Source organism: Python bivittatus, unplaced genomic scaffold (genome assembly GCF_059951505.1).
Source record: "Python bivittatus isolate LINGU-HERP-01145 unplaced genomic scaffold, Pbiv_v1 ctg000840_np1212, whole genome shotgun sequence".
Classification (NCBI taxonomy): domain Eukaryota; kingdom Metazoa; phylum Chordata; class Lepidosauria; order Squamata; family Pythonidae; genus Python; species Python bivittatus.
In genome coordinates this window covers 34,184,862-34,212,674 of record NW_028277113.1, presented here as the reverse complement: position 1 = coordinate 34,212,674, position 27,813 = coordinate 34,184,862, and the positions used below count along the sequence as shown (strand labels likewise).

General features: G+C 36.0%; 2 protein-coding genes across 2 annotated transcripts in view; one reads left to right on the top strand and one right to left on the bottom strand.

The window, feature by feature from the left end:
• METTL4 (methyltransferase 4, N6-adenosine) overlaps window positions 1–27,813 on the bottom strand; it is a 58,244-nt gene that overhangs the window by 26,430 nt on the left and 4,001 nt on the right. The window contains exon 2 of the mRNA XM_025169653.2: window positions 27,533–27,601. The gene's annotated coding sequence lies outside the window, so the exon portion shown is untranslated. The remainder of the gene's footprint in view (window positions 1–27,532; window positions 27,602–27,813) is intronic.
• On the top strand, window positions 20–26,631 carry NDC80 (NDC80 kinetochore complex component). Its single transcript, XM_007432987.4, has 17 exons — window positions 20–152; window positions 897–1,011; window positions 1,411–1,500; window positions 2,041–2,167; window positions 2,555–2,727; window positions 4,088–4,190; window positions 4,746–4,832; window positions 5,023–5,116; window positions 6,936–7,042; window positions 7,140–7,284; window positions 8,120–8,325; window positions 12,960–13,112; window positions 13,697–13,786; window positions 14,213–14,305; window positions 14,827–14,957; window positions 15,844–15,946; window positions 24,416–26,631. Exons 2-17 carry the CDS (start codon window positions 911–913, stop codon window positions 24,551–24,553), a joined length of 1,941 nt encoding a protein of 646 aa, XP_007433049.1. The 5' UTR covers window positions 20–152; window positions 897–910; the 3' UTR covers window positions 24,554–26,631.

The following is a 27,813-nucleotide window of genomic DNA, read 5'->3' as shown; positions in this document are numbered from 1 at the left end:
TCCACTCCTTTCAGTTAGCGGGATAACGTCATGACGTTGTTACTGGCGGGTGAATTTGAAAACAAGTGAGAAGCGGGGCCGCTACAGAGCGAGAAAAGGCGGTGAGTGGCGACGCAGCGGAGAAAGGTTCCAAGGGAGTAGCGCCATTACAGGTGAATATGTTGCTATTATGTGACGGAGGTCGGGCGCTGCACTTTTTTTCGGCTTGGGAGGAGATGACGACAGCTGAATATATAAAAGCTCTTCTTGCGGAACCAAGGCGCGGTTTGTGAACTAGTTTGAATTTTACCAGCTGGTAGCGCTCCTCTGCTTTTTCTCGGAGGACAAATTAAGTGTGCCGTCACACTTTTCCTTTCCCTTCACAAGAGGGGAATCCCCAGCTCTTTTCTTTCCTGCCCCTAAGGAAAAAGCTAATTTTAAACTACAGATTCTGATTCGTTTTTACTGGGAAGTAAGTCTGGCTGTGTTTCCTCAGCGCGCCACCAGATAAATGTGTTTAGGGTTGCAGCCCTCCTCTTTCCCTCTGAGGAGCGAAGCCAGAAGCCCCCTTTGTTCCATCCGGGAAAAGAAAGAGAGAGAGAGAGGAAAAAAAGTGTTCAGCAAAGTCACCCCATTCTTTTATTTCCCGTAAACAAAAGGCTTGATGCCTTTTCAAATTTGTTTCTCTTCCCAATTTTCAGAAATCTCCATTTTGGTGGCAGAGGCGGGGCAGGAGTGGCAGAGAGCTTGCTTTGTAGCCAAGGGCTTTTCTCCACTGATCTCTTTCCAGTAGTTTATCAGAAGAGGCTTTGCCACCCATGCACTCCAATCCTTTCTGCTGCCCTAGGCAGAGCCGCATCTGCAATCCTCTCTCCTACGAGTTTACTTAAAGATGATGGTATTCTTCTATATTACAGTTTTCCTTACAACAATGAGGCGTAGTTCAAGTACCAGTCGCATCAGTTGCCGGCAATCAATCCAGCCACTCAGGGTGCAGGATTCTAACAAGACGGGACTTCATACACCCCAACCGTAAGACACTCAGATTGCTTTCGCTGAGATGGCATTCATTTACCTGACTTTTTAAATTTCTGAAGCGTGCCTGTTGAAAATACTAGTGCCACTTTAGTTTGCCTGTTACTCTTAAAGGCACATACATGTATTTTATGTGCAACAATGATTAGACAAATTCACTATTTTGTTTAGGCGAGCATTAAAGTATGATCTATTCTTTAATTTGTGTGTGCATGTACACATGCACTAAACTAGTAAAAAAGTATATACATATTAAAGAGTAGGCCACAGTAAAATGGGATTACATGGGAAAAATTAAACAGCAGGTGACCTTATTGGATGGTACATAAAGATGATTTAAGGTTTGTGTGTGTGTTTTTAATGATTTGTACAATTCACCAATATTTTCTTTTCAAGGCAAGAAAGAAGGACAACATTTGGAAAGCAGAGTGTGGGAAAGCATGCACCAGGGACATCAGAAAGGAAAACCAGTTTTTTTGGCAAAAGGTAATCAGCACTGTTAGTAAGGGTTTCAGTTGGTAGGATTAACTTGAACACTACAATGTTTCAGTATCGCTTCCAGTGTGGATGAATGCTTTATTCCATTAGAATAAAGGACTAGAAAGAGCATCAAGGACTTGAATAGTTCTTAAATGCAGGAAAGCCTTACACCAGGAGTGAAAGAATTGTATCTAGGGATTGTGTAGAACCTGCCAGTATCCCTTTTGTAACCCCCAGAGCTTTAGAGAATTGGTGGGACTCTCCTCCAAAAATGTGCCTTGGCCGTTTTTGGAAAGGACCCTTAACATATCATACAAAGTCTGCTATAGCCCTCAAGTTGGTGAAAGTTGTATTACCCTGTCTTCTCAATATTCTGTTACTGAGTTGGAAGACTTTGATATGACAGAATTAATAGCCATTCTGTTCACTCTTGAAGTCTCATTCATTATTATAAATTGCATTTTCTGTGTCTAAATAATTTTGCATAGATAAAATTAATAATGCCATAGTTAACTTGGGATGCACATTTTATGGTTTCAATTCTAGGACTAGTGGCCCTGGGAGCTTACGGAACAGCCAATATGGTGCTTTCGGAAGTATGGAAAAAATCAAGGACCCTAGACCACTTCATGACAAAACATTCATTCAGCAATGTATCCGTCAACTTTGTGATGTATGTGGCTCTTGTTTAGTTTAACTAGTTAAATCTCTCTTTTATCAGTATAAATTGAACCTGCTGATCAATGAAATTTGGAAAAAGCAAGGTAAAAATAGCCTAAAGAAATAATGGGTCACCCAACTTTTTAAAAAGGTATGAATTACCTCCATGCTTACATTAAAACTATCACACTTTTCACAAAAATAGAATGCTTCTTAGAACCTTGAACAATGCATTTTAATTATGACAAAATATATGTAACCTTTTGTGGATTAAAATATATGATTAATCTGCTGAGTTCTCTCTAATTGAACAATAATTTGGATCATACAGAGATTTGAACTGCTCTGTAAACTGGCATAAAGCCCAATGCATGTAATACTTTTTAATCTCTTTTCCTAGTTTCTTATAACATATGGATATGGTCCTACAGTCTCTGTGAAATCACTCCAAACTCCATCTGTTAAGGACTTTGTGAAAATTTTCAGTTTTATTTATGAACTCTTTTGCCCTTCATATGAGCTTCCGGGTTCTAAATTTGAAGAAGAAATCCCAAGAATTTTTAAAGAGCTTGGGTAAGTACAACCCCCCCCATATTCATTTCAGTAATTAAAAAGAATCAGTACAACTAAGAATATTTGGTAGATAATACATTTCTTGATCATATATTAGGAAATTACCATTTTCCAGAGTTTATCTAAGTTCTTAATTATATTTCATCTTAATTTAGTAACCTTTAAACAATATAGTAATTTTTACAAGTAGTCAAACTATTTGTGTTACAGATAGTCTTCATTTAGCAACCACAAATGGGACAGGCAAATTAGTTGTTAAGCAAAGCAGTTGCTTAGTGGAAAATCATGTGACTGCGATTGTGCTTATGATTTCATCTTTCCTTTGCTTTACAGCATCAGAAGAATATGACCCCAAACAGCCGGGTGAGCACAAATAGTGGGGAAGATTTCCGGCACTTGATTCACAAGAAAGTCGGATAAAAGGGCAAATATAGCCCTTTTCCCCCACTCCCCTGCCCTTTGGAATGCTCACCCTGGTGCTGGGTTAATTAGCAAGAACAGTATTGATTTTTGTATTTACATTCATTGGAGCGGAAGGGATTACAAGAGAGTAAACAGACACACAATGGGGAATACACATTAAAAGGACTGTGCTAGCGCCAGCTGTTTGCCTAGCTCGTTCCCAGCTCCGAGCCCAGAGCTGCTTAGGAAGCAAACAGAAGCCAAAGATTTGAAACTGATTAAAGTCTTGTCAGACATAGGCAACAGTTGTGAGCTGACTAATTAAGATCACAGAGCTGAGCTTGTTAATTTGCTGTTAGCACTTTTTAGGGAAGCACTGCAGAGAAAAGCAGCTCAGGAATAAATCACTTCTTTAGGCAATTTCTCCACTATGTGGGAGGGAGTAAGAAAAAAATGGGTCAGGTACAGGACAATGTGTACTAACTGCATATAATGGCGAACGTGTGACAGACACTGCGAAGGTCATAAATGCGGGCACTGGTCGCAAAGTTACTTTTCCATCACTGTGGTAACTTTGAACAGTCGCTGCCCAGAAATTTGTTACCAAGAAAACTACATGGATATTCCTGAAGTCACCAGGAATTTAGCTCAATTTGAAGGGGGACATCTTTATACAGCAAATATAACCATATATATAGGTCCTCTCTATGAAATGTTCCTGACTTCAATATAATATTGACAATTGAATTTGCAAGCTATTCATATTATTTTATGCTGGCATGACTGTGTAGCCATATCTTAGATATATGTAAGATTCTTATATATATTTTAATTAATATTTTGATGGAAACTAAAAATAAGTACAGTTGCTTTTTGTGTCTGAGTGTACCTTAAATTGTATGTAACATTTTCTTGAAAAATTAAAATATTTTATAGAAAACTTGCATTTTTCTTACAGGTATCCGTTTGCTTTGTCGAAAAGCTCTATGTATACTGTGGGAGCTCCTCATACATGGCCTCAGATTGCAGCAGCTCTGGTCTGGCTGACAGATTGTTACAAGGTAGTATAAGTAACTAAATATATCTCTTGCCAATTTTATAGGTATTTGCTGTCATTTCATCTAATCAAAATTAGACGAATTGCCTATAAATACGGAAATGGATATACTGCAGATATTTCACTGTGTTAGTGAAATGTTTGATGTTCTTGTGATTTTGACAGATTCTTTGTAGTTTATAATGTATTGTTAGAGCTACTGTTGCACTTTCATTGCCATATCCAATTTGATCAATCAGATAATTACAACAAATTTTTTGCCAGCAAGTTTTGGACAATGGGCCACATTTGAATTACATGCCAGGAATTGCACCAAAAAGTGAGTGAGTCCAGGACAAAATAAATTTCGTTAAAAATTAATATTTTTTCTGTTAATATAACTCCTAATGGATTTAATAATGTTCGCCTTCTAACTGGCAACAGTGTTTAGATGAACTGGGTAGGGAATCACAAATTGTATTCTGATTTATTCAGGAAAAGGAAATAGCAAGCATGATATACTATTACTATCTATGAAATATGATTATTCCGTGTGAATATGTCATTGTGTCTTATTCAGTTGTATATTTCTATGAAAGAAAACCCACAATCATTTGATGAAGGACAGATTTTGGGAGAGACTGAAGATGGAATTCTGCATAACAAGGTATTTTAGCCATTTCTCCCTAATGTCTGTTGTATATTAAAGGTAATCATTTTTACTGGCTGCCTTGATCCAAGAATGTGAAACCTTTTCTTAGTAGAGAGAGAAAGCAAACATAATCTGTAATACAATACTACTTAGCATATTTTGAAAAATCCCTAAAATTGAACTGATTTTATAATTATGTCCTCAGCTCTTTTTAGATTACACTGTAAAATGTTATGACCATTTCATGAGGGGTGGAGACACTTTTGAAGAATTTGATGCTGAAATACACTCCAAATTAAGTGAGTAATTTACATGGTGAAATGTAAAAAATAGGTATTACTATTAATCTTATAAATCTTTTACCACTTGCTTTCTATAATTTCTTCAAACTGTTTTTTAAATTTCCACACCTAGTTACTGATGTAGAATTTTTCTGTTATGATTCTATTAATGATAGTATAAAAATAGTTGTATTGCCTCCTCCCCCCACCAAATTATCTCACTTAATCTAAGGATATGAGGTGAAGTAAGTTTCTGTACTATTTCTCAAGATACTTAGATTGGTTGCCAGAGCTTATGTGGCTACAAAAAGTAATTTTATGTTTAACTCTGCATGATTGCTATCCACTATACCTTTTAGGGTATTTTTACCAACTAGTAAAACCATTTTAGTTGTACAGTACCAAATAGTACAGTATATTTTATTATATAAATAATAGACATTTGGTATCTGGTCTGTTGTGCTCTGTAAACCTTTTCTCACTGGCTTAAGCTAACTTCTAGGTCAAACCTGGGCACACAGATCATAAATCCTTTGGTCTTTAATATGAATATTCAGCAATGAGATATAAATCCAGAGCCATACTGTTACTGAACTAATATATGCAGATTATACTATTTAGGATTTTGATTAAGCAGTATTTTTTATGTCTCTTGAATAATAAAATATCTAAAAGTATTTAGTAGAATGGTGGCTAGGGTTATGGACTAGGACTGGGTTCAAGTCCACCCTCCATCCTGAAAATTCAATAGGTTACTTTGAGCCAATTGATCTCTCAGCCCAACCTTTCCTATGAGTAGTTGTAGGTAAAGCTGTTGAAGGTAGTGCCATGTATGCTGCCTTGAGTTCCTGGACACAAGATGGGATATAAATCTAATAAATAAAAATAATAAAAGAGCTGGTCTAGTGGTACATAATAGAGCTACACTGATGCAACTAAAAATATGGATCTGATTGATATTTAGGTGGAAGAACACCAAGGAAGCTCATTTGTTCAGTTCTTCAATTTTATGATAGAAGAAAAAAAAATACACTGAAATGGAAATTGTTGATTGGAAGATTCAGTGTATTTGATACATTTAACATGCATTCATTTTAAAAAGCTTCAAAGTATTCCATATCACCAGAAAAATAGTTTTCTGTTGAAGCAGCTTGATAGTGTTATAGGTAGTCCTCGGGTTACAACCACTCATCAGCGACCCTTCAAAGTTATGATGCTGCTGAATGAGGGGGACATGATCCCACAGTCATATCACAATTAGGGTGCTTGGCAACCAGCTTGTAATTACGATGGTTGCAGCATCCCACAGTCACATGATCACCATTTGCGACCTTCCCTACTGGCTTCCCACAAGCAAAGTCAATGGGGAAGCCAGCAGGAGGTCACAAGTCACTCCCACCACTTTTTCTCCCGAGGACCTCCAGGGCAGCATGGGAATCTTGTACTCCATAGTACTCTTGTACTCTTGCCCACTGGCCTGCTTGCCTTGGACTCCTGCCTGTCACAGTCATGTGAGGTCCTCGCTTAACAATGGCAACGGGGACTGCTAAGATTGCCATCACTAAGTGATACAGTTATGTGATGTTGTGCTTTATGACTACATTGCTTAGCAATGGAAATTCCAATCACAATCGTAACCTGAGGACTATCTGCATGCAGATAATGAAATTATGACAATAGCTTTTAGGAAATGGTTTAAGTCTGATATTTAGTAAAGCAAAATGTCACCTTGTTTCCCAGTGTATACTTTTTGTCCTAGATTCCCTATTCAGATTTATAAGTAAAGTTATAGAAGACTTGAGTGATTAGAGGGTTATTTTTATCTTCATTCTTTCAGGAGATCTGTTTAAGGTACATGAAAATCGTTTAGAGGTGTTAGAAGAAGAAGAAAAAAGGCTGAATGAAGAGATTGCAAGGCGTGAAAAAGAAAGAGAAAGTGAACCAGTGAGTAACTCTGTATGGCTCTGGGAAGATGTTTTTATAAATTTGATGTTGGTTTTTAGTTAACGCACTGCAATTTGCCTCTTTTTCTATGAAAAAGGACCGTTTACAGCATCTGCGGAGACTGAAATCATCTTTACAGACAGATGTTAAGAAATATGAGGCTTATATGGCCAATCTGGAATCTCACTCATGTGGTATCAGTCAAAAGTCAAAGAGTATTACAGAGGAGCATGAATCTGCTGGTAAGGAGAAACTGCTGAACATCACTAACTTATTTTATAGTTTGTTTCATTCAATCTATTAATTTTAAAAGAAAATACTAATTGGGCGGTTCTCAGCTCAAGGGAAAGATCTAAATAGAAGTACAGAATTTCTTTTTGAACTATTTATGGAGGTAGTTAGAGCCAAGTTAGTAAGAAATCATTAAAACTTATTTAGTACAGTGGTACCTCGGGATACGAACGCCTCTACTAATGAACATTTCGGGTTACGACCAGCTTCGGCAGGAAAATTTTACCTTGGGTTACGAACTTGCCTCTACTTATGAACCGGATCCGCGGCCATTTTCCCTGCTGCCACGCGGTCGCGGTAGCAAGGAGACGTTCAGTAAGGCTTGTGGTGTGTTTTGCGAAGGTTTTTGGTGTGCGTGTTAGCATGGCTCCAAAGAAAATGCAGAGCAGGCTTGGCGGGAGTCAGGCTCTGAAGAGAAAATTGCCTCGGGTTGCGACCAAATTCAGGCGGAGGGCAGAACGGATTAACCGGATTTACATTGAACCCTATGGGGAAATTTGCTTCGGGTTACGACCAACTCGGGATACGTCCAGAGTCACGGAACGGATTAAGTTCGTATCCCGAGGTACCACTGTATTAGTAAGTTTCTCATGCCTTTTAATAGATTCTTCTTGTGAGTTCAAGTTCCTAATATTCTGAAATTTTATCCAAGTAAGTATTAAGCTTCAAGGCAATTAAATATTTTAAAAAATAAGGTAGAAATAAATATTATTGCCCACAACAAAACATATTTATATATATTTTTTTCTATTTTCCTAACAAGATTTTATTTTTCTTGAATTTTAGCCCTGGAAATTGAAGCACTAAAACAGGAAAACATACGACTGAAGCTAATTTGTGATAATCAGAAGTATTCCACTGCAGATATTGAGAGACTGAATTCTGAAATAGAGGAGCTGAAACAGACAGTAAATAAATTAACCAAGGAATTAGAGGCAGAGCAACAACAACTGTGGAATGAGGAATTAAAATATGCAAGAGGAAAAGAGGCAGTATGTATAGCTAAAACTGAAGTTTTGAACATCTGAGATTTCCATCTGAAACACTAATGGTTCTATTGCTGCTGCTTTATTTCCCATAAACTGAATTGAATAGTAAAATGTTATTCTGGTAGTAGAAAAATAATTAGTATCTCATAAAAGGACCTTCCTGAAGTTTTTTTTTTCCCCAAGAATCCCAGGGTGGGGTACATAATAACCCTATATTTACTATTTTGGTAACAAAAAAAAAAGGCAAACCAGTACATTCACCAGGCACTGAATTCCCATTAAATATTGCTGCACAAAGTGGGGGAGGTTAATCTATACATTTGGATTGTGATAGCAGCATCTTAATGACTCTTAAAATATATGTTATAGTACACCTAGTGTTACATTTTTAAAATTTTATATATAAACGTTTTTAAAGAGGAAGATAGAAACTAATACAAAGTAATGTAAAATAAGAAAAAGAGAAAACAAAGAGAAAGCTGGAAGTGCAAGAAAGAAAAAAAGTAAAAGAAACAGAAAAGAAAGCAAAAAGATACAAAGAAGTGGCTTCTGGTCTTCTTTATAGCAGTTAAAAGTACTTACAAATTTATCTCTTACTCTATGGTTACAACATGACTCTATTCTTTCTATAACCTATCCTATCTAATCATCAAAACCATAAATCATACATTCATTTTTTTCTGTTTTATGCTAAAGTCCATAAGAGGCTTCCACTCAGAAATAAATGTAGATGTTGTCTTTTCTCTGATCAAAGAAGTCAATTTAGCCATCTCAGCAAGTTCCATCCTCTTCACCAACCATTCCTCCATTGTGGGTAATGCCAAATCTTTCCATCTTTGTGCATAAAATAATCTCACTACAATTATATACAAAAACCAAGATCCATTACTTTTTTCCAACTGTTTGTCCATCAATCCCAAAAGAAAAACCTCTGCTCCCAATTGTATATTAATCTTTGAAATCCTCTGAATAGTGTGTGTATATGAATCTAAAATTTTCTAGCTTTTTTACTTGTCCAGCAAGCATGATAAAATGTTTCTTGTTCACATTTCAACATAAATTTAAAGTCCCTTTATATCTTCTAGACAATTTCTTTGGTGACAAATACCAGCAATACATTGTTTTATAAAATTCTCTTTACGATTATAACATAGTGTAAATTTCAGTCCTTTCAACCACATATTCACCCTGTTCCATCTGTATATTGTTACTAAAAATTTTAGCCACTTTATCATACATTCTTTCACTTGTTCTTCTGTTTCAAATTTCAATAAAAGTTTATACATTTTAGCAATTACATGTTCATCATTTGGACATAATTCTATTCAGTCTTACAATATTCAAAACCATAAACTCTTGTGTACTTTAAATCTTTCTAATAACTGTAGATAACAAAACCATTGACAACTATATCTCTCCGTCACCAGTTATTCTCTTAATTTTATTTTATATTCCCCTTGAGAAAATTCTAGTATCTCACAATAAGTTATCCATTTGTGTTTGCCCTATTATTTCCTGTCTATAAAATGCTTCTTGTGCTGAGACCCCCCAAAGGTGTTTTCGGGCACAACCTGGGTTTGCGCCTATTCCAGATTCTCAATATGGCATGTCTAACATAATGATTTTTAAAATACACATTAACCTTGACTTTGTTGTACCACAAATATCCATGCCACCCAAATCTCAGGTCATGTCCTTCCAACTCCAAGAACCTTCTATTTCTCAGCAGCACCCACTCTTTCATACAAACCAAACAGCAAGCTACAAAATACAATTTCAAATCAGGTAGACCCAATCCTCCTCTTTCCTTTACATCCTGTAACACCTTATATTTAACTTGTGGTTTTTTCCCCTGCCAAACAAATTTCAATATATCCTTCTGCCACTGTTGCAATGGTGCATCAGTTGTCAAAACAGGTATTGTTTGAAACAAAAACATCATTCTAGGCAAGACATTCATTTTTATCACAGAAATTCTCCCCAGCAACGACAATTGTAGTTTCTCCCATCTTACATGTCTTTTTTAACTTCATTCCATGTCTGAACATAGTTACTTTGAAATAACATACAGTTCATATTTGTTATAGTGATACCCAGAAGATTCTTCTCAATCTTAAAACCCATTTTATTCATCAATTCTATTTGATCTTCTATTTTCATATTTTTTGTTAACATCTTGGTCTTCTGTTTATTAATCTTGAAACTTGCTAATGCACCAAATTCTTTTAATATGCCCATTAATGTTTCAATTCCCTTTAAAGGATCTTCCAAAACCAATACCAAGTCATCTGCAAAAGCCCTTAACTTACAAGTTTCTTTTTTAATCTTTACTCCTACAATTCTCTCATCCTGTCTTATATCTCTATTCAGTGTTTCACGAACCAAAATAAAGAAGAAAGGAGACTGGGCATCCCTGTCTTGTTCCTTTTTGTACCTCACATGATTTTGTTAGATTCCATTAACAATTATTTGTGCTTTCTGTGAAGTATAAATCGATCTTACTCATTTTATAAAGTTCTCCCCAAAATTCATATCTTCCAAAACCTTGAACAAGAAAGGCCAGTTCAAATTGGCAAAGGCCTTCTCTGCATCTAAGAAAATCAATGCAGCTTGTTGTTCATTATATTGCTGCAAATATTCCAAAATGTCCAACACATATCTAACATTGTCCTTTAACTGTCTTTTAGGTAAAAACACACCTTGATCCTCATGAATAAATTCTTGCAAAGTTATTTTCAGTCTATCAGCTAGAATCATAAACAACTTGTCATTATTCAATAATGATATCAGCCTATAGTTTCTTTTTAGAGGCAGATCTTCTCTCTTTAGGTATTAGTGCTATATTGACCTCTTTCCAACTCTCTGGTATCTTTCCTCCCTGTAAGATACAATTCATTGTGTTTTGTAAAAGTTCTAAAAGTTCATCCTCAAAACATTTATAATAACCTGATAATCCATCTGGTCCAGGCACCTTTCCTGGTTTGATCTTTTTTATAGCTTCAGAAATTCCCCTTATTGTTATAGGCCCATTCTGTCTCTGTTCCTCTGTAATCCTTAGTAAATTTTGTTTCTTCAGGCATTGATCTATTTTCTCCAGAGAGATGTCACTTGCTTTATACTTTATAAAGTATATATAAATTATTATATATTTATTTATGCTTTATAAATGCTTTTTGCATGGCCGCATTATCCATTAATACAGTATCTCTGTCTTTTAATTTCAATATAATTTTCTTTTCTTTTCATAATTTATATGCCAACCACTTCCCTGGTTTGTTTGCAAATTCAACATTTTTTGGCTTTATATAGTTCATTTTTATTTCCGTTTCTTTTACTGTTAACATAGATAACTGCCATTGTAAAAGCTTAGTTTGTGAGAAATACTTATCTTCTCTGCAAATTTCTTCAGTTCATCTTTTTTCTTTATCTCTCCAAAATAGCTTGTATTTTCTCTTGACTTTTCTTTTGGAGCTCACTATTATATTGTATAAAATAACCTCTAATGAAAGCTTTACTTTCATCCCAAACCCTTCTTAAATCAGTACCTTTATCTAAATTATTTTCAAAAAATTCTTCTAATTTCTTTTTACAATCCTCCACTATTGCTTCTTTCTATTACTATTGGTGTAGCAACATTTCATTTGGTCTCCGTCTAAAAGAGTTAGATTTTCTTTTATAAACAAAACTCACCAGATTATGATCTGAAAAAGTCTTTGGTAATATCTCTACTTTAGAAAACTTAGTAGCCAAATTCTTTGAAATCCAAATCCTATTCTTGAAAAGGATCTATGTCTTTCAGAAAAGTAGGTGTACTGTCTTGAATTGTCATTTTTCTGTCTCTGTATATCAACCAACCCTAAATTATCCATTGAATTAAAAAAAAAATGGGTAATTGCCTTGAGTAATTTTAATATTTTTCTCAGAAGTTCTGTCCAGGTGTGGGGAGGCCAACACCTTGTATTAAAATGTGAACATAGGAAGGGCAAACTTTGAAAACACAGAGAGATGCAAAACAATATTGTACAGTGGTACCTCGGGTCACGAATGCTTCTGTTCACAACCAATTCGGGTCACGAACAGCTCCGTTCGCAAAATTTTGCCTCCGTTCGCAAATGCCGGATCGGGTGACGAACAGGATCTGCGGCCATTTTCCCTCCCGTGACACGTGGTCATGGCGTCCTGTAGGGAGGGAGACTCTCCCTCCAAGCAATAACCGCCTCCCCACTCGCCTTCCTGTCCTCCACGCCAGAAGTCGCGTCCAGCAAGGTTAGCGTTCTCTCTCTTCGTACTGTATTTTGTTTCATATTTTTGCGGTTTTAAAAAAAAATACATATGGTTCAGAACAGATTAACCATAATTACATTGAACCTTATGGGGAAATTTGATTCGGGACGCGACCAAAATCCGGTCGCGACCAAATTCGGAGGGGTCAGAATGGATTAACCGTATTTTCATTGAACCTTATGGGAAAATTTGATTCGGGTCATGACCAATTCGGGTGGCAACCAGAATCGCGGAACGAATTAAGTTCGTGAACCGAGGTACCACTGTAATTATGAAGCAGTTCTAGTTTTCATATACTTTATCAGCTGTAAGGTTTTTAGGTTATACTTCTTAATTTTGTCTGTTCTTTATAGATTGAAGCTAGTTTGGCAGAATACCATAAACTGGCTCGAAAATTAAAACTAATTCCTACAAGTGCAGAGAATTCTGGTGGTCTTGATTTTGAAATTAAATTTAATCCCGATGCAGGGCCTAATTGTCTGGCTAAGTACAGAACTCAGATTCGTGTAAGTATATGCTCACTTTTCACGTAAAGCTCTTTTAAAGAATCAATCACTTTCTTTCAATAAGTGAACACAATATTTTAACAGTATTTAAAGATGAAGTTCAATTCCTTTATCACAATGAATGTCTGGAGAAATCGATATATCTATCATGTACAAGAATTTGCTTAAGCACTGTTTATGGATTGGTATATGTTATTGAAGGCTTAGAAATCCCTGTACATTAGGTTAAGGATGCTGCCTTAGAACATCAATTGTTGAAAAGGCTGCTGCTGTCTTGTTCTGCTAGCTAGCTTCCAACTGGCTTCTCATTGGCCACTATCGGGAACAGAATGTTGACCAGATAGACAATTGGTCTGATCCAGCATGGCAATTTCTGTGTTTTATAATTCAAAACCCCTCCCTGGAGTATGAACTAATATAAGAATACTTGGGTAAGAAATTGCCTTATCAGCTTATATGAAGATCTTTTCTATATTGTATTTGCCACTTATTTAAAGTATTTCTTTCTTGAATCCCTATAACTGGACTACTTCACCTGAAAATTATGTATGTTTTCCTTTATGGTATTTATGTAACCATGGCAGGCTCCCCTTCTGAATCTCATAAACAAGACTGAAGAGGAGATTGCAAATGCAACAAAGAGAAAAATTGGCTTAGAAGACACCTTAGAACAGGTCAGTTCCTAACAATCTGTGGTCTAGTGGGAAACCTACTGTAATGCAACCTATTTCATCCTCATCTTGTTTATCTGTGTATCTTATTCATAACATAATTCAGTGCTCAAAACAAGTACAGAGAGCTGCTAATAAAGGAAAATGATAATAGAATGGAAAAAAGACAAAGGACAATGCAATCTAATTTCTAGATGTTCAGTAAATACGCCTATACATCTTCAAACTATATTCTGTGTATAGGCTAAATGATTTTTTAAATGTGAAAGTGTTTGCTGGACTCCAGAATTCTTTTAATCATTAAGAGAGTACTGTGGGAAGTTCTCTGTTTGCTGCTAAATTAAATGTAGACTTGAAAGCAAAGGACATGAACTGGAGGCACTCATGACTTTCAGTACTAACACCCTTCATTAAATAATATTCTTTAAGGTAAACACAATGGAAGCTGAACAGAACAGCAGTGTGAAAATGCTAAGAGAAGAAGCACAGAAACTGGAAGATTTGTATCAGCAAAAAACAAAGGTATTGTGATAAATATATATACTTTTAAGTACATTCTATAGAATTCATTACTAGGAGAATATATTTTTTGGTGAGAAATGTTTACACATAAGATAAAAAGACATTCTGGTGTAGTGGGTAAGATGCTGGACTAGAACTGGGAGAACATGAGTTCTAATCCTCCCTCAGGCATAAAACCTGGCTGGTTAATCTTGGTCCAGTCAGTCTCCCTCAGCCCAACACAACCAGGTTGTTGTGGAGAAAATGGGAGAGGAAATGTTATGTATGCAGAAAATAAAGGCAGGATATGAATCTAGCAAATAACATGAATAAGTATTTCTAAAAACAGCATTATTAGAATTATTTTCTCTAGAATAAGAATTATCTAAAAGATGAGCACATACAGCACTTCTTACAATATAACAGAACTGGAGCAATGTCACCATATTAAATTTACAATGCCTTCTTGCAATAGATAGGATTTATATACGTCATAAATGGATGATTCCATTCTGAAGTATTAATTCATATACTTATTGCAGGAAGTTGTAGAAGAAGAAGAAAAGAGTAACAAAGAGCTGGAGTTGTTGGAGAAACATAAAAGTTTGCTTTATAATGGTGTCAATGAGGGTGTCAGTGAAGCCATGAAGGAACTACATGAAATCCGATGCCGGTTAGTTTAATTAAACAAAGATTTGGCTTTTGAGGTTTATTCTAAACTTTTTAAAAAAGCTTGCTTTCTCAGTTGAACTTCCTTCCTTCCTTCCTTCCTTCCTTCCTTCCTTCCTTCCTTCCTTCCTTCCTTCCTTCCTTCCTTCCTTCCTTCCTTCCTTCCTTCCTTCTTTAATATAGCTGCCCATCTCACGTTCGTGACTGGGCAGCTTACAATTAAAACATAAATAATACCAAAAACCTAAACAACCATTCAAACAGTACAAAACGTTTAAAACAATTAAAAACAATTAAAAACCGTACAATACAGTCACCGGGAGCACAGTAATTCCTGAACAGTACAGCCATTTTATGGGCTCCAATATCACTCTCTGACCCCAGGCCAGATGGCTTATTCTAGATAAATTACTGATATTGCATCATGATCATACATAGTGTTCTTTACAAATAGCTTACAACTAAAATGTATGAACTGAATGGAGTAGAGGAAAGGTAAACAGGAAAAAAGAATGTGAAAAATGTAAGTAATTGTTTTCGTTGAAGATGGGACAAGGCTGCAATCCTGGTCACCCTTTCGAGTAAGCTCCACTGAAATCAGTGGGACTTATTGCAAGTTAACATTGCACTCCTATAAGCTTAAGTGTTAAGGTTCATAATAAAGATGAGTTTATAGGAATTATATGGAATATGTTAGGCAACATAATACAAATATTAATCTTAGTTAAATGGGAAAATTTTAAATGAAACATGGTTAAATACTGGAGTAATGCTTCATGTGCTAATTATAATAGACTGTTTATACAAACCTTGAATTTACAGATAAAGGGAAGGTTTTTCAATGTATATAATGCAATATTCTCTTCCATCTTCTGGTATTTACTCCTTAGATACCAAGTGGTTATGCAAACAACTTCAGAAGAGAGCCGGAAAGTAGATAAAAATCTGCAGTATCTTCTGGAACTAATATTTACTCATCTTGAGTCAGTTGAGGTAACTCATGTTATATTAGTTAAAACTGTCACTCTCAATTTTAAAACATTGATCACGAAAGGACATGCCTAGTTCAGTATCCTGATATCCTTTCTTATGTGAGGAAGACCCATAGCTTGGTAATCAATCATACTCCATTTGCATGTTGTGGGTCGATCCTTATCATGTCTCCTTAAAGCAAGGTTGAGAAACTGTTGCTGCTTAACTAAAACTGAGGGGATGTGCTCACAATTCTGTTTAAAATAGATGTTTTAAATGTTCTGCGCTTAGAACAAGGTTTTCATTTTGAGGACAGGCCATTTCAAGTGGTACTGTTTTGAGTGTTCTTTGCTATTCTAGGGCATGTAATTAGAGTATTATCTTCCTCTTACAACTGGATTGTTATAATGAATTTTCCAGCCTGGAACAAGAGAGCAAGAAAGATTGGTCAGTTTTCTTTTGTTATTGGCTTAAGTTGGTTAGGGTAATCCACAGGGGAATGAAGCTCTGAGTTGAAACAGTAGACACCGAAGGAGCATTTCTAGGCCTAAGTGCTGTTGTCACTTAGCTGTCAAGGTTCACACTAGGCTTGTCAGTAAATCATAACTTTTCAGCATTTAACGTCTTACTGAAGACTTGGTTTACTTTCCCATACTCTTATCAAGAAAACTTGGTAAATCCATGAAGTTACCAGAGGGTGAGGGAAACACTGTTTTAGCAGACATAAAACTTAAAACTATGAAGTGCTGCTGAAAAGTCAGAATAGGATGGTATTGGACTAGATGGACTGGTTATATTTTATTTTTTATAACATGGTGGCCTTATATGTTTTTATAAATGTGGGTAAAACACCAAACGTGTCAATGCTAAATCTTACTACATGTTTAATTCAAGTTCTTTTATATGTTGTAACCTAAAATACAACATATTTAACGTTCTTAGGTAGATGGGATATTGTTTCTTCAACTATTTTTTCTGATAGTTCAGAAAGATGGCAAAAAATGGCTTGTCATTAGAATCATTCTATATTTTCTGGAAAAAAACCCAGTTATCTTCATCCAAGCCCAATTGTGTTTAATTATATATAACTAATTGCACAAGTATATAGACATGTGTTCAGATACATATTAATGTACATATTAATCTGAAGCAATGCAATGCAAGTATATCATTGGTATACTATACTATGGTAATTAATGCAACAAGTGAAAGATCCTGTGGGCCTTCTTGGTTCAGAGAAGTAAGGCTTCCCAACATCTGTCTTTGCTTTTCCTACAGTGGACAAAGATGTTCTGAACATTAAGTTGCTATTTCCATGTGCACCAAGAGACTGTATTAAACAACTGGTAACAATTCCTAGAATGGGAGAGGGTACCACATTCCCATTTATGTCCCTGCCTAGCACTGGTTTATAGCACATTGCTTACAACTCTACTGTTTTCTCCATTTCTGTTGCTTTCTTCTATAGCTGGGAAACATGGACATCCCAGTGCTTTCATTAAGATATTTCTCTCCAAGCTGTCAACCACATTGTTAGGATTCAGCCTCTTGATAACTGACTGGCTTAAGAGGTGTAAGGATGGATCTCCCTAGAAGTTATCAATTCTGCCATGATAGGAGAGGTACCAACTGTAAGCCTGACATCATCTGAGCCACAAGTGGCCCTGCCTTCACTCCTTCATGGACCCAGGCAGCTCAGGCAAAGGACAGAATGAAGTCTTACATCACTGGGTGGAAAAATGCCTCCACTGCCCTTCAGTGATTTAGCTTCATTACATTAAGAGGCGAACTGTGCCAGACTTTTCCTATAGAAACATTGGAAATGGACAGTAAGAGGCTGGCGGGGTGGAATGGGGGACAAGCTCCCTCCTTGAGAAAGAGTTTTCTAGCCTTGCATACTGTGACTGAACCTCTAGAGAAGCAGCAGAAGATCATTTTGAGATTAAGACTTACAGCTGTCTCTGCTTTCCTCCCTGGACTGAGAAATTGGGGGGAAATTCCAATGGCATCAACATGAAATCCTTTTAGGCCTTGTGGTATGTTGTAGTAATAAATCACATTATTGTATAAGAATACATTCATTTCCTTTTTTCTCCAGAGCACTAGAACAAGAAAAACAGCACCTTTTCCTCCCCTAATTCTTAGAGACTATGAATAATTTGAAAAGCAGCTGCAGAAGAACTTGTTAGCTGCTCTTGCTGCTATAGTTAATAAATATATTAATATCACTGTATTGATAACAAACTAAGAATAGTCTTGGAGGAAGCATAGCATTGAGCTCCCATAGTAGATATCCTTGTAACCTAGGATGAAATTCACCTCAGTATCAGCTATTAAGGCAGTATGATTTTTTAAAAAAAGAATCTCTACCAGGCTTTCCGAGCTTTTGTCTTGAAAATCTCCAGAATTATGCACCAGGGTAGCACATACTGCGCTTGCCAGGTTTCTTACCTAGGCAGCAAAATCTTTGGTTCCGTTACTCAATCCAAGATCAATTGTCATACATACTTCTGCCTACATTGTGATAATAAATATGGTCAATATACATATAGAGCTATAAGTTAAGAAATCCACAGCTAACATTCTTTGCCTCATGGGAAAGTGGCAGAAAATGTGCATTTTCTTGAGTTTTTAAAATAACATTTTAATATAACCTGGAAATAAGAAAGCTTTTTCAGAAGTTCCTTCTGTTGACAGCTGGTTGATTTCATTATATTCAAGGAAACTGATATGTCCAAACTCTCAACACAGTCCATGTTCAAAAAATATTCAAGCCCTCTAAATGTTTGCTTCCATTAGTGAGAAATCTACAGAAAGGAGACAATATTGTATTCCATAATCCTTGGGGCCAAGATCCAATAAAAAGAAAAATAATTCAGCAGCAATTGTTATGCCTGCAAGTTACTTCCTCCTTGGTTGTTTATTTATGGATAAGTCTATAACAAATGTGGGGTAATATACTGTACATTGTTGGGGTAATATACTGTATGTATGTATACTTTGTATGCAGGTGGTACCATGTTGTTTGCTAAGAATGCAAATTATTTGCAGCAAATGTTAGACTGTCTGATGCACTGTTTCTCAACCTTGGCAAATTTAAGGTGCATGAACTTCAACTCCCAGAATTCTGGGAGCATGGCTGGCTGGGGAATCCTGGGAGTTGAAGTCCACGCATCTTAAAGTTGCCAAGGTTGAGAAACACTGGTTTGATGCAACAAGAAGTACAGATCTGAAAAGTAATGTATTGAGAGTTTGACAGGGAAAACTGAGCGAACAGTTATATATAAATAGAAAAAAACGACCCTTTTGTGTAAAATGGCTGTCCAGTTGGTTGTATGGAAGTGAGAGTTGGGTATATCAGAAGAAATAGAAAAGTAAGCTAAATACAGTGGGAACAGTGTATTTAAGAAGTGTGTATGTGGTAAAACATAGATAAGAGTCAAGACTGAAAGAGCTGAATAAATATGGAATAAATATAAAAATGGTTGACCAGTATTAAAGAACTATGTTGAGAAGGTTTGGTCATGCTGGGAGAATGAACAAGGACTGAACTGCAAAATGATATATGGGGGATGAGTCACAAGAAAGGCTAAGAGAGTCCATGGCACAAAGTTAATGAGGCCCTGAGAGTTGAGAAGTTTAAAGAACAAAAGATAGCATGTGAAGTGGTATATGACCTGGTGGAAAGTAGGATGGTTGCAAGAATAAAAAAGTAAGGAGAGGTATAATGAATGATCTTGGTGTAAAATACTTTTAGCTATCTTTTGTTTTCTTTTTCTTATCTCAATCCATTAATTTTATTTACTATTTCTTTGCATTACTGTTTACCTGAAAAGGGAATAGTAATGATGGGTGTGTATATTTTCAAATTATTTCCTTCCTACCCAAATATTTAACAGAAGTACAAGTGAGATGTATAATTATAACTTTATTTAGCAATTCTTTTTTTTTTAAAAAAATCATCATTTCTATCATGTAACTGAGCAAGCCTGTCTATATTTTTTTGTGCTCTAGTAAAGTTTTTATTGGTGCACAACAGTTAAAACACATTACTCTGGTTTACAGGATATATATCTAACACCAATAATGCATTCCCTTCTAACTGAAACGTACTCATTCTCATTATGAAAATCATCAGAATGTGTTGTAATTTTAAACTCCCGGCTCAGTATCTGTTCTGCAAACCACTTTTTTATTCCAACCACTGTAGCAGTCCTGTCTGTACTGACAGGAGTTTGTAATAGCATCATCTATCTCAAGGAGTTGATTGTACTTCCAGGCAAAAGTTGACTTGGTATCATCAAATCTAGTATAGGTGTACCTATCAAGAAAATTCTACTGAGAAAAGCAAGTAAATAAGCATAGATTAGAATATGATTGGCTTTCCTTATCCTAATAGAAGGAGAGAAACATTTTTTTCCAGTAACCAGTCAGATCAGCAAGTTTGACTGGGAATTACAGTGATTCAGGCTTAACTATTTCCTATTCAGAAAGGATCTTCTCTCCTCCCCTGAGTAAATCATTCCCAAGGCTTTTCAACAGTTTCCTCTGGAGAGAACTCAGAACAACTTCATTTGCCAGGGACTGAATGCTAGGGATGAATAAACTATTAAGCATTTTTATGTGATTATAAAAGGCTCAGTCTTCTGCTAACATATCTTTTTAGTTGTGTGTTCAACTATGGACATGGCAGAATTTGCAAATGTATATGTGAATTAGTAGGAAACACATGCTCTACCATTGTATCCTATAGGTTGGCCTATATGAATGCTTACTTGGAAGCTTGAGTGCAAAGATAAAGGTAGCCCTTTACTGGCCAAAAGGGGTGCATTTTTTTTTTCTTAGCATTATGCACAAAGCAGAAAATATGTTTTGTTTTGAATTGTGGGAGGGACACTCTAGACATTCTGTCAAACTGTTTTGAATCAGCTGCAGTTCAGTAGAAATCCAGAATTACTTGACAGTTTCAGGTGCTTCAGCATGGGAAGCAGCTAAACTCTTGTTGACCCCCTAGGCTATAGCAAGAGATAGAAAACTTACTTTTGCCACCTAGTGGAGGTCATCTGTGTTTTTGCAGCCTCATCTGGTAGCTATAGCCCTAGCCTGTCTTGAACTAGAATACAACTGTTTGTGTTGAGATATTATGACTGAAAAGAATGTGAGGAGAAAGATTATTGGTAAGCTGGCTCTGTATTTTTGATGTCTCACAAAATGAACAATCTTTTAGGTCAGTTACTTCCTCCAGAGCAGGAAGACATCCTAACAATAAAATAATAATTTAAAAAGAATTCCCGTTGGTCTGTTAAGGGTTACTTTTAAATATGTTCTTTTTTCAATATATGCTGTCTCTCCCTAAGCCTAACCTTGCAGACAGTCAGGAACACAGTCTCTTCTTCCTTCCCAATGTTTAAAGGTTCACCTGCAGATTTAGCTTTTTTGGTGGAGCAGCTAAAGGTCCTGATCTGAAAAGCATGGGAATGGGATGGGTGAGGGGAATCCCTCTCTAGAACCACTATCCATCCCACCACACTGAATTGAAACTGAAGCTTAGAATAAAATGAAGTTGGATCTTTGGAGTGTCTCAAAGGCGAGCAGGCAACCAATTACTTATCACCTATCACTACCAATTTAGCAGAAGCACCAGTCCAGCATAGGAAGTCTAACAGCTGCAGCTATTTCTTCCTCTGCACCTCATTCTCTATTTAGTCTTTCTCAATGGCAGTTAGATCTGGATAACTCTCTTTGCCATGTGCTCATTATGGGCCAGCTACTTCACTTTAAAACTCCACCCAGCTTAAGCCAACAGCATGACTGGTCTCCCTTGATGTACTGGCCCAGATATGAAAATTCAAAAAGTATCACCCCAGTTGTAAGAGACAAGACAGTGAAAGCAGCTAATACAAATGTGAAGAACCACAGAGATGACGTTGGAGAAACTATGTGATGGTAGCTACAAAAACATGATTTAAGCCCATGACAAGAAGAAAGCGTTAGAAAGAAACTGACTCCACCTTAACCATCTTGGGTATAAGAAAGAGGGAGGAAAAACATCAGGCTTTCAAGATTCTATTACTATAGCCTATTTCAATAGAGTTCCAGTCATTCTTGAGTCTGTTTCCTGACCTGGCCTACCTCAAAGGGCTGACAACAAAATATATTAAACAATTCTACCCAAAAGCAGTGTTTTAGTCCATCTTCAGAACAAAAGACGTAAAATATGAATGAACCACCCAAAACTAATTCTTCCGTGTACAGAGTGGTTTTGCCTATTGCTACCTTTTGATCTTTTTTCAAAAAGAGGTCACGTACAGAAAGATTTTATTTCTCTTAGAGGGTATTTCCTAGTAAAAGCTACGCAATCAGAATCACTCTGGTTGTATTTGGATACACAGATTCTGTATCCAAAAGGAAGAACCAGTGATTTGCACTCTTAAGGTATTCCTCTGACTCATTTTAAGCTTCTTTCTTCATCTTTTTCCTCACCTCTCAGCCCAATGGGCAAGGGGAAGAAAGATGAACATTCATGTGTTACAAGGAAAAGGAAAGCTGGGCAGGGGGAGCAATCCTCTAACAGTAGAAGAGCTTGCTCGGATTTGAAGAGGCATACGGATCAGGCATAGAACCAAACCAGTGGCCCCATCTCTCTCAATTCCTTAAGCAAAGCAGAGGATCATTCTCTCCCATAGGCCTTAAGACAGGGGACCAAATTGTTCCCCTTGAATCTAGTTGATTATCTCCAAAAAGAGGATGGGCTATCTGGAGAAGCCCCTCCATCACCATCTTCACAGCCTCTAGCTAATCCTACTAGGCAAGACACAAAAGATTCCCATACTGAAACAGCAACCCTATTCCCACTTCCCCAGAAACTTAACTTCTAAGAAATTCCCAGAGTAAAGATAATTGGGTTCAGAAGTACCTTTCCTGTGGTTTCTCTCATTTCTACAAGGAGTAGAACAGAGAAGACACTTTAAATCTTGTCTTCCTCTTACCAACCTTTAATGCCTCCTTTCCCTTCCCTACAACTTAGAAGAGAAGGAAGAGGCCAGGACAAGAAATCTTTTCTATGATTTTCCATGCTCCCAAGTGCATAGGCAGTTGCAAAAAAATTCATAAAGCCAGCAGTCCAGCTCCACCAACCAGTAAGGGGTGTGCTGTGAAATGACACAGAAAATGAAGAGACAGATTCATTCCATCCCAGCTCTCCAGGAACTAGGAAAAGCAAGTTGTTCCAGACAATCCAATGTCTCCTAAATGTTAGTGACACAGAACATATGCCTTTGGAAGAATTTCTCTAGTGTTTTCATCATCTTCACTGTGTCCAAGAAGGAGCAATGGAGTGCAATCCTTTGATTCAAGCCCAATATTGAAGGGGATTTTATTCTAGGGATCAGAAGTAAGTTATTTTTGGCCATATCCTCACCTGAAGAGTGTTAACCCTTTTAGGTCTATTATACCATAACCAGAATACTTCATGGTAAATTCAACTATTGTTCTTAGTGATTCTCTAGATTCTTTGATTCATATTTGAAGATTCATATGCAATTCATATGGGGTATATAGTGAAAGATTACCAAGATACAGTTTGTCTGGCTGAATTTCTTGTATACCTATATCTTTTCCCAATATTGGTCTCTGCCTAGCCTGTCCGTTCAACAGAGAAAAACTGCTTCTGTCTAACATGCCTTTTTAGTTAACTATCATGCAGCCACTTGATGGCATTATATACATTGTAGTTTGTATTTTATGTCTGTTAACTTTGTTTCTGCCATGGCTTTGAATTAAACCTAGGCCACTTTGGACAAGGCTTAATGTAGATTAAATATGCTCAAAGTAATGAAGATAGACCTTCTTTCATCTATTAATTCTTATCAGGATTACTCTATTACTCTATATTTCCACATCCTTGTTACCATATGGATAAAATCTTATGTTTTCTCCTCTTATGAGATTTTGCCACTAATCTGGAGAGGCCAGGGTTCATCCTGTAAGAAGTGTGGTCCACTTAGGCTATTCTTTCCACTAAGGCTCCCCTATAGGAAAATAGAACACTTATTCTGAAAGTTCATTTTCTACAGTGAGTGGAGAGTATACATTCCTCTGTCAAAAGATAATGGTTTTCCTGTGGAGAAATCCCATTTTCCTGTGGTGGTTATTTTCGTTTCTTGAATTTTCTTTGGAGCTCCTATAATTTTGATCCCACTACTGTGGGGGGTGGGGTGGTATTCTCTCCCTATTCTTCCATTGTTACAAATATTTGACTCGTGACAATGGAAGCAAATGGAAGTCTTCAAGGTATCTTTCACTCAAAACTTCTGTTTTTGTAACATTTCATAATTGTGTACTTGTTTTATATCAAAAAGAAATTGTCTACAGATACCAGCTCCATTTTCCAATAATCTTATAATGCCAGAAACTTCTGTAAGTTGTGTATTTATAAAATAAAAACTAAAACAAAGCACTAAAATATAATCTGTTATCATTTTCTTCTAGAAATACTTGACTGAACAGAATGCAAAAATTGACAGAGAATTTCATGGATTTTTATCTCAAGATCCACTGATGAACTTGAAAGAAATGCTAGATAATTACAAAAAGAAGATGAGTACTCTGTATGCCTCAGACACATGAGTGAAAATATTATCTGTATAATATATAAAAATGTTTACTTGCTAAGGTTCCATAATTTTTTTAGGATAATGAATATTTTCAATGTGAAAAAATGTTGAAAGTAAATAAAATATCTCTGTAGCAATAAATTGGTCCAGCAGTATATCTTACTGTTAATTTCTAATTTCTTAATATGAAAGAAGTAATAATTAGCAATGTCATTTCTAAATTGATGGTTAGCAGTCTTGTTCATTGTCTGGTGCCCAACATGGAAAAGAAAAAAACTTATGTACAACACGGAAACAAAGAATTATAACGTGTTTGGGAGAAAAACCATCATTATTTTCTTGGAAGGAAGACTCTAAAGTCCTTTTCAAGTGTTCACATACATGCAGGACACTTAAGATTTAAATAAGAAAAGTGCTGCACTCATGAAAAAGAACATCCCATGTTTGAACACCTGCTTTGGTTATAGTTTTCCCTACAAAAGTTTATGCTTACCTTATCGATATTAAGTGTCAAGAATAGCCAGAACAGGACCAGCACTATAGTGGCATTCCTATTTCAAAATATGAATACTTGGTATGTATAATTTGGGCCTAATGTTATCATTCCCTGGTAAACAGATCTAAGGACTACATCTGAATTTTGAACTGCTTTCCTTAAACAAAATTTAAGTCTCAGGACTTGATATCTTCAGGGTATCAATAAAATATCCGCAGTTTTGACTTTAAATTTTTTTCCAGATGAAATGCTAGGAAACATATGCAAGTAGTTCTAAGACTATTACATTGCATGTAATATACATGTATGCTATAAAATATTTAGAACAGGAATCCTAGCAATGACAATGGAGAACAGATACAAAAATATCTGAAGCTATATAACCTCTTCAAAATGCAGCAGCCACAATATTAGTGGCTAAAAAAAGGTCCTAGGTATATTTCTAACTACATGGATATCCTCCATAAAGGGAGGAACTGATTGCCCAGAACCCCTCTTATATAGGTTCTGTTAATGTATGTAGCTGATATAGGCTATGAATGGAACATAGACATGACTGCTCATGTTCTTTCAATGAGTGTAAATTCCATCAGCTTCATCCCTTGACTATTGCAATATGTTCTATATCTAGGATTCCTGTTTCTAATTTATATCATACTGCATACAAACTAGGAAGTTCCCTTTAAATACATACAAAAGATCCATTTTTTTCATACACAAATACGTTTTGTTTTTTTGAAGGCTTCATCCCATCTCTGGATAAGGAACTCTGGAATATTTGTGCCTTTCTGTATACATGAACAATAAATAAGGAACAGATATGGTAAACTCATTATAAATTACTGTGCCTGTGGTATTCAGTTGAATGTAAGCCTTGAACCTGGTGGATCTTGCTATAGCTCATTTAATCCATGTTTTAATCTTGCTTTGTATATATCTTCACTTTTACATTGTACTTTTCACTCACTTCTTCAAGGTGACACCTATATCCATAATACATTCCTTTGATTATGGAATATAGTATTTAATGGAATATACAATATTGCTATGAAAGCTGTTTATATTTGTTGAATTTAAACCATTTTATCTTACTATATTTCTCAGGCAAAGTAGTTTTAAAACCTTTTTTACATTAAAACCTATGTTCCATTCATAGCCTATATCAGCTACATACATCCTTTTTTACAGGATTTGTTCAGATCACTTGGAATAAGATCTATTACAACTCAAGATTGTAAATATGCTAAAAGAACTGTTTAAAAAATACAAGTTTAATAAATGAGATTTGACATAGTGACCAATGTAAGACTATAGTTTCAATTCAGTATGTATGTATACATTTTGTACGTAAACATTTTGTAATGTTTTGAATCATATTTTCAATGATGTGATGGCATCTAGATAGCATCTGCTTTTACTGTAATAAGGTTCAGTTATTAAAACCAATATTCACTTTTCTGATGTCGAAGTACACCAAGCCTTAAAACCTGAGTCTGTGTTTCTGGAGTATGAGCACACAGACAATGAGTAATGTTCATGGTTTCATATATTTGTAGTATTTGTTTATTCTTGAAGGCACTAATTAAAATGCAAAATCCTGGAGAAGTGTGCTTGAAAATTGGGTCACTAATGTAAAGCCTGTAATTACAGATTCTCAACATTGAGAAACAAAATAAAAATGGCCAATATTTCACAAGATCTCAGGGCAAGATTTGGGAGAAACGAAACCCTTGTTATTGCAGAATGAGATGATTCACTCCATGGCCACAACAATAGCTGGGACCAAAGTCCATGCTGAGTGCTGCCTAGCATGCACATTGCATAAAATGTGGCTATGAAGACTATTTTTTAAAATCAGTAAAATTAATTCTTATAGGAAATGGTGGAATACAGCTCTGTTCTTACCTACTGAACAATCTATTTAGCATGTTATTTTTAAAAAATCTCTGTCTCAGCAGAGAACATAAACAAGTCTTTTAAGTTACATCCTTTGGATCCTTTAGCCAAAAGATTTACAAAACAAAGGGAAGAGATAATCTTTTTAACATTTCTTTCCACTAGCATATCATATATGGGGGTTTGTTTTTAATATTTTTATTTTACCAAAAATAATTTCCTTGGACAGTTTTTTCTGTAAGTGCTAACACCCCATACTTAGCAAGATCAACAAATATCTGGCATACATTTTTGTGGTTATCTACAGCCACGGAAAGCAAAAGCAACTGTGTTTATGTTTATGTTTGCACATAGAAATGGCTGCTGGCTGCAAAAAAAAATTGCATTTGTAATATACTAGTAACTTTCCTTGCCCACTTCCACATCATTTCATGAAGTTTAAACCAACAGCAGCAGATACAAGACTGGTCCTTGCTGCTATATTAGAAAATGTTTGCAAAATACAACCCAGTCATAACCCACAAAACTGTCCAATCACAGTGCAGAGAACAGAAGCACTCAAAATGGTGCTTTTTGGAAGAAACAAGTTTTATTTCATACCTGGAACACTTCAAAGAGCTGTTCTGAGATCAAACCATTGTGCACCTCCTTTATGGGCAGTCTTGATAGCTACAGGATAAAATATAATTTCTCCATGAATCTGTCAGAGAAGAATGGTGGTGGATGATAACTAGTACAAGGAACTGAAATATGTGTCCCAATCAGACCTATTAGCTTCTGAAGTGTGCAGTCTGCCATGAACACGAATTGAGTGATCAAGTACAACAACAATTTTCCTGACCTGTTAATGTAAAACAAAATATTAGAGCTACAATTATATC